The 15311-nt window shown below is 41.3% G+C and overlaps 1 protein-coding gene across 3 annotated transcripts in view; it reads left to right on the top strand.

Moving 5' to 3' along the window:
- Positions 1–2383: 2383 nt before the first annotated feature.
- The window catches only part of LOC145906806 (zinc finger homeobox protein 4-like), a 34888-nt gene continuing 21960 nt past the window's right edge, over positions 2384–15311 (top strand). For all 3 annotated transcript variants that reach the window (XM_082994262.1, XM_082994263.1, XM_082994261.1), the window contains exons 1-4: positions 2384–2783; positions 2860–3004; positions 3083–3224; positions 3333–3455. In XM_082994262.1, the coding sequence (XP_082850388.1) occupies positions 2423–2783; positions 2860–3004; positions 3083–3224; positions 3333–3455 (771 nt within the window). In that variant the 5' untranslated portion in view covers positions 2384–2422. The remainder of the gene's footprint in view (positions 2784–2859; positions 3005–3082; positions 3225–3332; positions 3456–15311) is intronic.

The following is a 15311-nucleotide window of genomic DNA, read 5'->3' as shown; positions in this document are numbered from 1 at the left end:
TTAAAATTCCGTTCGCTTCGACAGGCAGTTGTTAATTGGGGGGAAAGGGTCTCTAAACTTAGTCAGTTAGAGGACGTGGGACGGTTTCTATTATTTCCTGCTAATTTCAAAGGCCCGCCCTGACCCAATGAAATTAAGCAAATATTGAACAGGCACCTTTAATTCGCCTCCCCACCCCGCAAACCCCTTTCCATTGTAACAGGCGGAATTCCGCGACCAAAGGTAATTGCTTTTTTAATGACCCAGTCTTTCCAAATGACTTCTTTCTGCTGCCGATTTTAAAGTTCGCTTTTAAGTGCGTCATTTTCACAAGCGTTGGTGCGTGTTTTTACCATGTCCCTAATTGAACGACTGAAAAAGGGTGCGGCAAACTATTGTCAAGGTCGGAAGTTACTTTCGGAAGTCCATTCTTTTTCAAATAATTTAATTTATAAAATAAGTCACTTTGACACCGACCAAGGTATATTTTTGTTTCTGCAAATTGGAGGGATAATTAAAAGGTTTGGTGTAGACGCCAGCATGTTTGTCCATTCAAAGTTTCGACTAATGAAATCTACAAACATTCAATGCACCATCAGTTCTGATATTTTGGATGATAACTGTTGTTATGGTAGGCAACCTACATCTTGTAGGGTGCCACAGTTATTCGCTACAATATTTCCAAATCGAAATTTGTTCAACACGGTTGAAAATTGAACTGGGCTTTGTACTTTTGTGGTGTGTAGTGTTTGGTAAAGATTTCTTATTGACGATTTGAAAGTCCTGAAAGATTTGGAAAAGGTTACTCGTGTGCGGGTAAATTTTATTGAAGTGTGTTGAAACATACTTGAAACAAAATATCACCACCTAAAAAATGAAAAAAAATTGCCAGTTGCGGTGGAATTTAGTCGTTACCAACTGGGCTTTCTGTGTCCCACACTGTGTCCGGGAGCGGTTTAACGATCTCGCCCGTTAAACGTCGAACCTCGTTCTGTTTACTCAAGGTTTATGACATTAATTATTCTCTTTTTGCCGTGCGTAATTATTCCAGTGAAAGCAGGCTCAGCATAGCATGATTAGCATCGCGGCCATATTGGAATCGCACGTAACTATGTTGATTCTGACGCAACAATCAACAATCACAGGTTGTGTCTGTTTGAATTGTGCGCGCCGTAAAAAGGCCCAAATGGTTTTTGTCTTCCGCGCTGCGGGGCCCAAAGCACATAGAGCCCAGTCGCGAATTAATTGTTTAATTTCGTGATTTTCTGATTCGCTCTTTGCGTTTGTTCAAATGGGTGCCACTTCATTCAGCCTTTATGCAAAGAATGAAGCAGTTCTTCGATGGCAGTGTAGTCAGGTTATAGCAAGGTTGTAATCAGTTGCGTTTCGACAAAATCAACTATCCGAGGTGTCTAGAATTGATTTAGTTTCTGTTTTGTTTCTTGACATATTCAATCAATCAAAGGTTACAAGCCTAAAATCAAAAGGTTTACAAGATAGCGTTTCAGAAAGGTCCTTGTTTGATGTAATCGAGCTGGTTTAGACCAGTTTTTACTGTCAACAATGTGTTTTGATGTGCAAAGGCTGTTGTGTCCATTATAGATGATTTTGATTGCAAATGATGGTACGCACCCCCAGTAAAACTATACTTGACGATGGACAGGGACTTATAATAAGCCGATGTGCCCATCACAATCGACATATGCCTTACCAAAAGTAGTTTTAGCAGTTTGGAGACCAATCAATTGAGGATTTTGAACGCCTTTTCCTAATTGCAAATATGTTTATATCACTTCAAGCTTCCCTCTAACACGACAGCTTTGTATAACATAATATCATTTCGGAGCCTTTACAGTGTTTTTTGTGACGTTGACAATCAAAACAGGAGCAACATAACATACGTGGTGCTCCATTGTACATCGTGAAAAAAATTACGCACATGTTTACTGTCGAGCAGTGGCGCCGAGAAAAGTCTTCGTAGACTTTTAAGATATGTGTGGACTGGAGTGCGGCCCACATGTATTGCTGTGTCACTTGACAAGGTTAATTATTTAATGGCGGCCTATTCCAATCACTTTTTATCGTAACTTTCGCCTAATTTGTTTGATTTGCTAATGGCGGTGTAAGGTTTTGCGTCAGCACAATCGAAGCCACTTCATAACACATGTTGTTCGCTAAGAATTTTTAAACAAGCGATTATGTTTATGATATAATATAATACAAAATCAACCTGTTATAACTGAAATCATGTTCGTAGTTTTTTGGCTTTTTCCCGACAGCTAAAGTTAGACTAAAATAAGCAGAAAATTTCAAGTAATAAAGCTATTAACAAGGCTGCACACACTGAATTGACCTATCATAACCTAACTAATAACATTATTAATCTTTGGGATCTTTCAGATGCATTTTTTATGAAAACTTTTTTACTGTACAATACATAAATATGACGACCCCAGACGGTCACGCATCGTTGACCGCGGCGGATCAGACATCTGACTGCGGCGTCATAACCTCAAGCACCGTGACGAACCAACCCTACCATTCCTCATCGCCGAGGTCATTTGAAGGTCAAATCATGTACCGCGCTAACGGCTCCGCTCTGCTGATTTTTGGTGACGTCGTCGACTCCGAAATGGTGTCAGCCCTTTCAGACGCTCATGACGCGGCTTATGAAGCTTGTGACGTCACGCTGACGTCAGGAAAAAACTCGAACTTCAACAACAATAACTTAACATTCGACTCGATCCCGAAAATTCCGGGTTTTCTGTCGTTCTTTGACAAGTCGACCGTGTGCGCAAATAAAGGTAAAACCATTTCCAAAAACTTTCCTTTCTGTGTCTCCAACCTTCCATGTGTGACGTTGTGTCATATGTTTCGTAGGTGTAGTTCTCAACACTATGGCGAAAAGTTTCCGGGTGCATACCTTCAACAAGAATGACGACAGTGTCAAAAGCTGCGACTCGAATTTTGAGTTTAATCGAATTTTGCTGAAAAACAAGCGTGAAAATTTGTACACACAAGAAAGGTAACCGCCTACGACACCAATATTTGCAGTTACATTAATACTAAAAATCTCATTGACGCTGTTTTTGATTGTACCCAGGATAATGATGTGTTTTCCTTGTCGGCTAACATTCCCGGACGTGATGTCATTCTTGTACCACGTGACGTCACACCATGACGTCAAAATCAACGACCGTGAACGAAAGTTGTCGGAAGATTCAGAAGCGGGGATGGTTTTGCAGGTGACGTGTTAAATTGGTCAAGCTCTGTTACGTCATAAAATGAACTATTTTTTGGGGGAATGCAGCGTTTGTTGATCTAATTAAATGAACAAAACATATTTTTATTAGAAATCTTCGCTGGGACGGTGTTTTTTATGCTTTTTGGATAAAGTTAAAACAAACAATAACAACACAAAGAATGAGGGCGTCGAAATTTCCATGAAAACAGATGGTGCTTTTCAAACTGACAAGGTACATTGTAGAACACTTTGAAATTTGCGTGCAAAATGTTATAACAGTAAGGTATTTCTTGCCCGGTAAAGCTGAAACATATTAAACTTTATTTTGTACCCTATGAATTTTTAATTTGTGTTCATTCAAAAATGGTAACTACGGCATTTACTGAAAAAAGCCTGGGAAAATGCGTGCCTCGTAATCCGGCTTCAATATGCGCGATTCTTGCCCAATTAGCGGCAATACGCTGCCAAACACGCTTTTGCAATGTACCTCCCACTATTCATTCCTTCGGTGGTGGCCAGGCCGCAATTTCAATGGCGGCTTAATTGCCTTTGAAACAGGTTGTTCCCATGCCTTCTGCGTAGTCCAATCTGGCACTTGCATAAGGGCAATCGTTGTCCCTGTGCACCGGCCTGATTTGAGTTGCTCACGCATTTGCATGTGAGAAACTGTAATCGCAGTGGGTGCAAGACAGTCTGGCGAAACCTATTTCCGCCAATCGAGTTGCGTTCTTATGCGAAAGATGCGGCAATTTTAGCAATTCTCGCCTGACGTTGGCTACCGTCCATTTTTGCCAGGCGTTTTCAACACCGTTTTCCAGTAGCGTCATTTCAACCTGGTCGTTGAGGTTATAGATGTGTTGTACAGCGTCGTAGCCTTCGGTTGGTCGAAAATACTGGTTTGGATGTTGGTGTCGCATGTATAAGTTGTACGTATGGTTTGTTTAGTTATGATAGATGTTTTGTATTACGAAGAAACTATGGAGAAAATTTGTTTTTGTCAGTAAGTTTTTTCAGATCAGAGTTCAATACAGACAAATGTATTGCAAACTGCCAATTTTTTAGGAGATTTGTCTTTTTTAAGGTTTGTAACGATATCCAGATGAGAACGTAAATAGTTTATTGTTTCGAAACAATGAGGATGTCAATTTTAAGAACGTTTTTGACAGACCATCGCAAAAACTTTTGAAAGTGGGATTCTTTATGCAACAAATATTTTCGAAAAAGTTTAGGTTACCTAAAGCAGTCCCCGCTATTGTGTATTCACCAAGAAGTGCAAACTTTTGCAATAAACCACCAACAATGCACTTTAGTTCATTGCAAAGTGTAACAAGTCGTTGAGTACAGCAGGAAGGTCATAAAGCAGAGGTTATACCCAATATCCGCCGACCCACTTTCGCAGCGCCTGATGATTTTCAATCATAACAAACACGCACGAAAGAGAGCGAAGCCTTCAATTCACACGCTATAATTTCAGAGCGCTTTTTTGTTGTTCCCATTTTCATCTTGTCTCGACCTGTTAATGTTGCTACCGCCTCTGCATGCTCTTTCTTTATCAGCAGCGCCCCAGTTTGCTTCATAAGCGGGGCGAATGACGCTGTTGTACATTGTTTTGCTTTGGGTTGCTCATTCACTTTGTTTTCCTTCGAGTTTCGAACGCCCTTTGTGCGACGATAATGGCAATTGTCGCGTCACTAAGCGCGGATTCGCTAATCCACGTGGAAGCCCTAGTGCTGCGTTTTGTTTGGTTGTAGATCAAAGGACAGGAGGGCAGTTGATAAGCTTTGGCCGTCAGAAGCGGATTTATGGAAGGCAAGGGTATGTATTTCCTGCTAACAAAGAGTTGTGCGCTATTGAAGTTTCTGTTCTGTGTCCTGTGTTTATATAATCTTATGGTAAAAAAGTTTTGTAAATTTTCTTTTCCAGTCGACAAGTTTACGTTGATTCAATCGCAATTTGTGTGATAAGGCTGGGAAGATCGACTGAAATATTATACCTGTTAAATGCTTGTGTGCAAAAAGTTTTTCTGAATTTGACACGACTCTTGGTCACCTGTAATGTGAAATTCTCCCCGCTGTGCTAAAGCAATAAATCATGCCTTAAATTAAGGCGAAATCCTAATTCATTTTACTAGACATGTGCTTATATCGCCAGATGCCTGTATAACGCTGGTTATATTCCATTACCGCAGAAGACATTTCCGCTAGCAAAACGCATTGCGAGCGATTCCTTATTAAATGTATTAATGGCATTTCCCCAAGGAAATGCACAATGTCATAAAGCTTTAGACACGACAAGGTGCAAGCTGTGTTACGTCACAAAGAAACAAACGCTTAACAAAGATCCTGCGCCGCAGGCGTTCTCCAGGGACCCGTTTTCCATTCTCCGTTTTCCATTGGCAGCGAAATTAAATTAAGGCCCGCGGTTGTGGTCTTTGCCCGGCAAATGCGCGCGCGTTAATTGGCTCGCAGCGCGCCCATGATGGACGTTCCCACGATATGCGCGCATTATTCGTTTCAACGCAATTATTGCGTCGTATGGCGGAAAGGCTGGGAATGCGTGGCAATTGGCAACAGTGCAGAGTGCGCAAGTCATTTGCCTTGTTGGATTTTTCCTTCGTCGCATATGCCAGCCAACTGTATGAAAGTCATGCCTCAATTCGGGGTTTTCGTTGTGGTTTAATTTGGTTTGCATCATTTTATTCCTTAGCATCACTAAAATCGTTTTATTTTCTTAAAAAAGTAGTTAACGTTGCATACAGCTTTAAGTGGGACCAGAAGGTAATATCTAAATCGTGTTGTGTTGAGCGGCAATGTAATTCTGACAAGAGGCTCTTCTACATAAAATACCTCTGCATGCACGCCATAGGTGTATCGTTTTTAAATGCAAAATATACACATAAATTTATGTTTGCATGCAGCACGATATTGTTTCGCCCAGGTTAGGACGTTTTGCCTTTTTTGTTTAAATAGTTTAAGCCTAGTCTTAAATTGTTAAATTTATCAATTTAAGGGCACTGCAAATACCAACCAAGGCTGTCTAGTTTCACTCAAGTAATGTAAGTCATTAATCATTCAAACCGCACTAATTTACGAATAGATTAGGCACTAATCAGTTAAACCCTTTATCTCAATCACATTTTGGGCAGTTGCAACCTTATCTTATTAGAAAACACCTATTCGTAGAAACTAACTGTTTTATCTTTCGTTTCTTAAATCTCAGTTGAAAGTTTTTGCGGAGGAAAAAGTGTTGTGAAGCAGCTATATTATTTTTGGTGTATTTGCACTGAATGGCAAACGCATTACTCACCATAAAGGAGAATTGGCAGACATTAATTTTGTTCCGAATAGACCAAATTTCAACAAAATTTTGCCCTGGTTACTACTGAGTTTATTGCATGCTTTTGAAAGGCAAAATGCGTCGAGCCGTTCGTTAACTATGTTATTTTTATGTTTCATGCAAATAAATGTGAGGTAAACACACGGTAAGTTCAGTTAAAAATGCTACTGGTAGAAATATACCCGGTAATTTCAGTAATTCCCAAAATATGTGCGCCTATGACTTCGCATATGTTTTAAAGCAGTTGTGACGTAATCAGCAAACACTCATAAGCAACTCTTTGTCGACATCGAGTGTTGTCGGTGTGAATTCAACCTTCCACCATGTTTTCTGTTGACTTTTTGTTGCGTTAAGAGTAGTGGTTCCCAACCTTTGGTTAGTCACGGGATCCTTTTATAACATTATTAACTCTGTCGACCCCCACGTAAATTTACCTGGACGTCTTGTCACGAACCTAAAAGTCACACGTTTTTCAAATGAAACATGGATGTGACGTAAGTAATAGGAAAGTTTAAGAACAAGTTTTAAGTTACTTCGAAACCCTTGGGGGTCCGCGAACCTCGGGTTCGAAACCACTGCGTTAAAGGAATGGTTGTTTAGCCAAAACATCTCAGCTGGTGGACCGATATTTTGAAGCACAAAATTTATGAATTTGCTTTATTTCTGTGTATTTGTAACAAGTAGGCTGTAAGTTTGAAAGAAATAGCTTTAAGGTTCCGAGAAGTGTTTGACAATCTGATGCTAAATGTACTTGACTTGTACGGCAAAAAGCCAGTCGCGTAGAATCTACATTTTGACAAAGTAAGCTAGGTTTAACCTTTTGTTACTACGATAATACGAACAAGCTCAAAAGGTAAACGTACGGTTTGAAAAACAAGGTTTCAATCTTCCGTCTGGCTCGGGCCCTTCCCGCATTTTCCATTCCGGTTTTGTGAAACCGCGCCTACGGGCAAAGTAGACGCAAGCATACGCGCAACAACCTTTGCCAAGATGAAAGCGGGTTAATTGGAGTGGGCCCGTCTAATGTTTACCGCCCAATCTTAGCTCTCCGAATTTCGCGCCGACGATCCTATCGCCTCTCTGACAAACCGGGGCGATACCGATCGCAAAAACAACAAACTCAACGCAATTAATCGCCTCCCAAGCCCGCTAATTAATCACCCCCCCCCCCCTCCGTTTCTCTCCGAACGCTCGCGCGTCCTGAGTATGACGTCACTTAGGTTATGATTGTAAAGCAAACAAAAAGTAGCGATTCGGGCCCGTTTTTGTAAGGTCCCTGAGCTTGATTGAGAAAAGTCGAACGACCTTTGTAACGTCATAACTGTTGTTGATTTATTTATAGTGTGACTGTGTACTGGACGTGATATGCTTATCGACATGTTCGTGTTTTTAAAAATTTAAGCAACACTTTTTGGGCGAAGTCATTCAGCTACTAGTCAAAATGGAAATAAGATTGAGGTTTGGTCATTGTTCTCAGTAACACATTTACTGTTAATTACTAGACTCCCTGTATGCAAAGGGGGCAGTTAATTTACCGCTAGTACATAAGTCAAAAACCATTGGCATCCTGTTTAAGTGTTTGGGATTTAGAGATGCGTATCAAATTATACCTATATATAACTTTAAATACCAGCTCTGAAAAGTGGTTCGCGTTATTGCAAAACTCTAATTTTTATTTTCTTATTCTCCCGTAGGTGTTCGTAGTAGCGTATATGTTTGAAAGTTTTTTGAAAAGTCCGTCTCATATATCGTTTTGAACTTTAAATTGTGTTGCTTATAGTGGATTCATTTTATGATTTTGTGGACGCAGTTAAATTCTTGAACACACAGCATTTTTAAATTGAAGTAAAGACGTATCTGGACCCGGTTTCACACTGTGTTTTATAAGTGTGTCTGCTAAATTTCGTTAAAAATATCATTGCAGAAAATAGTTGTTTCCCTTGTTCTTAAGTTGCCAAGAAACCCTCAAAGACTCAAGGAACTTGTTCAGCAGTTTTTGTTTATGGCCAGATAGTAGCTCATAGAACCCTTCATGTTGCAATCACAGAACACGATGAGCTTTAAAACGACTGTCTCACTGTGTGTGCATTTCAATATTTACCGAGATTGCTGTAGATCCTTAATACGTTTCTTATACCACCGACCTGTTATCCCTTGTCAACAGATAAGTGAAAACCTGTAAGGTATGTTGATGTACATATAACCTTAGTGTCATGACAACGTGAATGCCCGCACAGTGATGGAGTCTGCCTTCTACGAACGCTGGCGAGCCTCGGTCGTTTAATTACCTGGGGTTTAATTAAAAATTCCGCATATAATTTATGGCAACACCGTTTTGCGGACAGACGGAACGCGATTTGCTCTTCGTTGGCGCCGAAAGGCGCGTTTGCTCTTAGTGCAGGTTTCGATCCCGTTAAGTGAAATGGAACATGTGCAAATTACCATGAAGAGACGGGTGTTTTTTTCTTATTTTTGTGTTTCCTCTGAATGTTTATAGATTGCTTGGTGCTTTCAAACCTTTGTCCCTCTGGCGGATTTTACAGATTTTTAAAATTGTTGATATTTACGGCAAATCCTATTCTGCCACGCGAGAAACCCGGTGTGGTTAAAAAACCTCTCTCGCGAACTGCGTCTGAACACGGAATGCGCAACAAAGCCTTGTGCCATTACCATATTACTGGGATTGCTAATTAGACCTCTCGTTAACGAAGTTTCGGAGCGGGCATCCAAATATTTACCCAACTTCACAACGCGCCAAGAATCTTGTTTGGCGTGTGAGATGGGTACAGTTATGATTCCGCATTGGTTTTTTAAACAAGGCTCCGAAATGTCAAGCTTGTGTTGTCCACACTTTGCACGCCCTTTGCCTAGCAAGACCCTCCCCCCCGCACCTGCATGTGCTACGTCAATTTCGTGGCCACAATTATAGTATCGTGTTTGCCAGTCTTAAAACGTCTGAACTCGGTGATGGCGTCCAAGATCACGTGACGTTTGATTCCGTCGGCATGACGTAGTCGCTCGTTGGAAAAATCGTGTATTGATAAACGAAGTAATGTGAATTAGAGGTTTTTAGCGTGAATAGTCTTCTTTGTTTTAATTTTACGCGGTGCTATTGGTTTGTTCACCATGAGTAGTTTCTGGATTTGACCGAATACGAAAAATCCGCTTATAAAATGGCTGAGGTGGCAGTCCGAAGGGCCATCATTATAAATTGTGTCTAACAATAACAAGGCCCGTACGTTGTCGTGAATTAAAAACCACGCAGGTGCTATATTGTTGCGCAATAGGTGTATTCAAAATAAGACGCGAAAAACAGAAAGAAATTAAAAGGAAATCACTTTTGGCCGAATTAGTACAATTGTGACAAACTACAAAAACAAAAACGAGCAAGGGTCCAGGTCAGGTGATATTGTTTTGGGAAAAAGGGCCTTTTTGGAAACAGTTCGCACAAATTTACTGCGAATAGCCGACAAGTAATTGTTGTTTTGGCAAACATATCTTACCAGCCTCCCGCCCATTTCCAATTACCCTTCCTATGATGACGTCAGCGCAATTATCCAGTGCGGTGAACTCGAATTCTCCCCGGTTTATCATAAAATACCATCGTCCTGTCATCGAAAGACAATTTACTTTTTTGGCTTCCTTCCTCCTGTGTAGGCGTTTTACGGGCGCAAAAGTTCAACTTTGAAAGGCAAGTCGGACCGAGCATATGCCGTAAAACCTTTGGCGCAACTTTCCATTACTTTTCACCGCTCGCTCAATCTCTCGTCACACCCCGCCGCCGCGGAAATATTACCTTTTTTCCTTTCCTATCTCTCGCGCTAATTGCGTCCCAAGCTTTTAGGGAGGCCTCAACCGGCTGTCGACGCTCGAATGGTCGCGAAATCTTGGTTTTGTTGCGGAGATGTCGCTCCCAGACAGCCTTTTTCTTCGCCGCCGCTGTGTTTTGACTGGCACCGACCATCTCTCATACGCTTCCGAGACCTGGAGGTGCGCAGGTGTTTTAGTCCTGGTCCTTGGTACAACAGCAGTGCATGGTAATATCGCGTATATCTTACGTATGTAGTATGGTTATCGTTGTTTCGTGGTCAGGACAAACATTGTATGTGACATTAGGTCTTTCATGTTGCTTTTTTAAATTTCTTCAGTGTAGTAATCCCAAGTAAGAAAGGAAAGGACGTAAGTTAACCGCAAAAAGTTCCGTGCCAGCGCATAGTTGACACTAGCAGAAAATACGAGTATTTGTGGCAGGGTTTCTGTAGTTGTTGTATGCAAGAATAAAGCTTTTTTTGTTTCGTCGGAAAGCATGAAACACGCTCAACAAGTGGCCGTATATGGTGTAAATTGTTATGTCTGTCACCTGACTAAAAAAAATTCGGTTATTATTCGTTACAGATAATACCGAAAATGCGATCTGCAAATTAATTTCTCAAATAAATTCATAGGTTGTTCATATATCAACGTGATTTTGCCGAACAATCTTCACTGGCGATAGCGAAACTGCTAAAACCTTTGTAACCCATATAGCAAGAAGACCACGAAATCACGTGCTGGATTGAATGTAGTTTTTTGTACCGTATACCTTTTTAAACCTATGAAAACCTTATGTTACAAGTCTTTTGTGCGTTTGTTCAATACGAAAAGGTTGGGTTCAATTGGTTTTATATTCTGCTTTCACCATGGACTGGTCACATGCCCAAGTATAGAACGGAGCTTGTCTACGCCAAGCGAAACTTATAATCCTGTCTCGCGCGGCAATTGTCGCAAGTTCTCGAATTGCCAATCAGTGCAGAGCGATAATCGCATTAAAACGCTTCGGGGTATTGTCTTAATTCTTGTTTATTCCGAATTCCGCTTAGGCTTAGGCGATCAGACCGCCCAGAACGCAACTGTCATGTGTGACACCCAGTGGCACATGTCACTGCCTTTAACATGTCACGCAATCTTCCGTTGCCGTCGTGGTTTGTTTATTTGTCCTGGTTTTATTTTCCGGTTTCTAATCGGGCCCTGTTTCAGTCGCAAACATTTTAACTGTGCTCTCGTTTTACATTTAAATGAGCAGTTCCCATTACGGTGATGGGGCATGGCGTAATTGCTCAGCTATTTAAAACGTTTCACACATGCCCGTTGCTATGTTCAGTAAAAACTTTGCGGAGGCGTAGTACGTGACAATGTATCACAACAACTGAATGAAGCAAGTTTGATTTTGAGTAATTTGTCACTCAATTTCAAACCTTTACTCTTTCACAACATATGTTGTCACGCGTTTTTTTCTTGTGTTCTCGAATTTGTTTCCGTAATTGGATTTTTATGACTACAAACATTTAGCCGAAGAACACGAGCTTAAATCGCCGGAAAACTTTTAAACAGAAAACTATTTTTTACCTATTAGTTTTTCAAAAAAAGGAAAGGATTATCTTATCTGTGCTGTATTTTGCCCAAAAAACTCTCTTAATAGTTACCGAACATTGTTTTCCCGGTGGGAACGAAGCAGCTCATTACCGCGACGCGCCCTTATTAGATGCGTCACGTTGTTTCGGCGCAGAGGGGTTTCAAATGGTCGTCCTTTTGTGAGTCACAAAGGCGAAAACAAGGTGGCGAATTCGCCAATAATTATCCGCTAATACGCCCCGTCATGCTTGAGCGATCTTGAACTTCGTTCTAGCGGATTACGTCCGTTTTTTATTAAATTAGTAAAAATGTGTCATAAAAAAGTTGAATTCGTCGGAAATACGACCAAGGGGACACTTTTTTCTGCAGTAAAGTTCGTGAACTTTGCAAGACGTAGGGCAGCAACTCTTGGGGGTTTTGCAACGTGCGTCGCCGGAAAGGCTAAAAACCTGCAGTCCCACGTAAGAGCGTGTGAACTTGTTGCCGCAGCAAAAAATTACGCCCGGAAGGGCAAAAATCACACGATAAAGCGGCAAAATATTTCGCCCCAAGGCGTGTCTTTACGTCACGAATTTGCCCTGAAAAGTCTAAAAATGAACCCGGAATTTGCATTGTGTCCTTGGGGGTCACAGTTAGCCTCAATTCGCGCGAAACACGCAAAAAACTGCAGTCCCATTGTTCCCAGGTGCTCCATTGTTTCCTCGCAATAATTAGAGCGAATTTATTTACCGCGGTCGCGCAAGAGCGCGTCGCTTTGTGACGCGACAAAGGCTCCTATTCCTTTTGTGACGCCGCGAAGTGGATTTTGCTCTTTCCGAAAGAAGCCATGCGAAATGGATGGGGCCGGCGGTCCAATTAATAAAAATTACCCCCTCGCTTATCGGCGCGCACTTTTAAGGGACTTCCATTGTGGAAAGGAGATTGGCCTGTTTCTGGCGCCTTGCATGTCTTGTTTAATCATCTTATCTCCTGTAGGCGGCACAACTTCAAAGCTCTCCAAACTGTTCCCATTAAGTTGTGCGATGGTGCGTTTGCAACTTGGTTTGGATACACAAAGTTGGTGTCGGCTAGTGGTTCTGTTACTTTGGTGTATTCGTAAAGACTATCTCCAATAAAGAGCACACACCTACAGTTGGACTTAACGAGTATAAGGTGCATTAAGTTGCTTAAAACAATGCTTTAAAATCTTTACTCCTACACGCCTATACTGTGATACGCTAAATTTCGAAACAAAATGTCGCCATTTTGCGTCGTTCGTTGCAAAATACTCCACAAATGCTCGCTTTTCTACATTATATGACGCGCTATGTCGTAAAAAATCTGGCTTGAAAACCTCTTCAAACGCGATACTCCGATCTGTTTTATGACGTCACAAACACTCGAGAACGTCACCTTTGTTCGACCTCATGCACTGAAATAAATAGACTTGTTTTCAATTTACATTTGAGTAGAAGTCTGTCACGCTTTGCTTTCGTCAAAGATGCAATTTCGCTTCGTAAGCGGTTATGGTTTGTGCGATGCCATGCAAACGTGATTGTTGGAACGAAATCCAGAAAAAAGTCCGAAATTAAAAAAAAAATTATAGACTGTTAAATTCCGCTTGAACATGTCGACTATTGCAAAACAATGTTTTAGTAGAAATATTTGAAACGAAGTGTATGTTTTGAAGTACACGTGGTAATGAACGACTCTCTGCTTGATTACAGCCCCTGATAATCAAAATAAACCCCATTCTGGTCCTAAGTGGAGCCTGAGCCCTGTTTAATTAACACAAAACAAACGCCTCCATTAATTCCGCAACGAGCCATCTCATCCATTAACACCTAACTCACACCGTTCCAACGCGGCGGCAACGGCAAGTGCCTCGAACCGGTGTGTAAATTCTCTCCGCAGGTTTTAATTAACGTCAGGTCTGAAAATAGAAACCGGTGCGCCGAAAGGACGAGCTAATTAACGAGGATTGCGGGCTTAGTCCGACCTAGAGCTTTAATTACCACTTGTCGAGGCGTTAAAAATGTTTTAAACGGTTTGATATCATCCTCTCCGTCGTAGCTACAACTTTGTAGGCAAATAAGTGCACGCCGGGTTCCCTTCGGCTTGAAACTTCACGGTAAAATTTGCGAGTAATTGCCGATTCCCCTACGAAATTTTGTCTTTAATTTCCGAGCCCAAACGGAAACGAAGTGGGAATGTTTGGTAACGTTCCAAGTCAAATTTCCAGTCACACACCCACTTGCATATACCGCAGTCCAGCTTTTTTCTTATCATTACAAATGAAAAACTCCCCTCTTTATTTCAAAGTTTCTGTTGTTTTTACCTCGTGGAAAAACGTTTATTTCACTTGTAGTCACATTGAAACGCTTTAAATGGGATGAAAATGTGACAACTTGCCCTCACAAATTTACTGGCTTATGTGGTGCAAAAACTGTTGCAGTCGGCTCCAACATAGGCGTAAAAAGTAATAAAATTTCCTGCGAATAACAACCACCATGTGCCCCAAAACCGGTTGAAACAGCATGTATTGCACAAAGATGCTCTCCGCTCACATCAATTAATTCTGAGCAAGTCATGCGCGCTTATGAAATCGGACGTTTTAATATACACTTACAGCGTATTTCGAAGGATTCGAATGTTGCTGCGACGTTGCGAGAAATGCGCTCGGCACAACTGTTAATTGTGGTCTGGACGTTTTGCAAATCAACTTTTCACCCCTTCTCGTGCCATCTCACTGCCGAGCGCAAATAGTCTCACTTTGTCGCTTGCGTGACAAACCTAATTGCTGGAGTGGATTAGCAATTAGCGTCAGGTGTACAAGAACTGGCCCTAAACGAGGACCAAGTCGGATCAAACGGCTCCAATTAATTTTGCGCAGATGGTCACAGGGGTACAACACCCCCAATATCTTCACACATGTAGGCTTCTGTATATCAGGCCTAGAACTGAACTGTCATAACCCGAGAATAACCTTCCGCTTGCGCATGATTTTGGCAATTAAAATCATCACCGCTTGTTTGTGGCCAGGCACCAACCCGGCGATTTCTAAAGTAAAACATTTTGTCCATAAAAACCTTGGCACGCCCAAACTACGGCGGAAACGAGTAGGTTTAATTGAAAAGTGGTCTTACGATAAATCGTGCTTTCTGTAGTTCGCGAAAAATGACCGTTTTTGTGTATTTAATCACAATCATTAATGCATTTAATCATTGTAACATAACGTCGTCTTTGATTGGATTTAAATATGGCCGACAAAGGCCATTTGACATTTCCCATATAGACGTAAAAGGTTTGAAATATCGACACAGGACAATGCAATACCCGCTCTGCATTTTTCCGCAAATATTTTATGTCAAAACCCATAAGC

The sequence above is a fragment of the Ascidia mentula genome, chromosome 6, assembly GCF_947561715.1.
Source record: "Ascidia mentula chromosome 6, kaAscMent1.1, whole genome shotgun sequence".
In the NCBI taxonomy this organism is placed as follows: Eukaryota; Metazoa; Chordata; class Ascidiacea; order Phlebobranchia; family Ascidiidae; genus Ascidia; species Ascidia mentula.
This window is presented reverse-complemented; position numbering and strand designations above follow the sequence as displayed.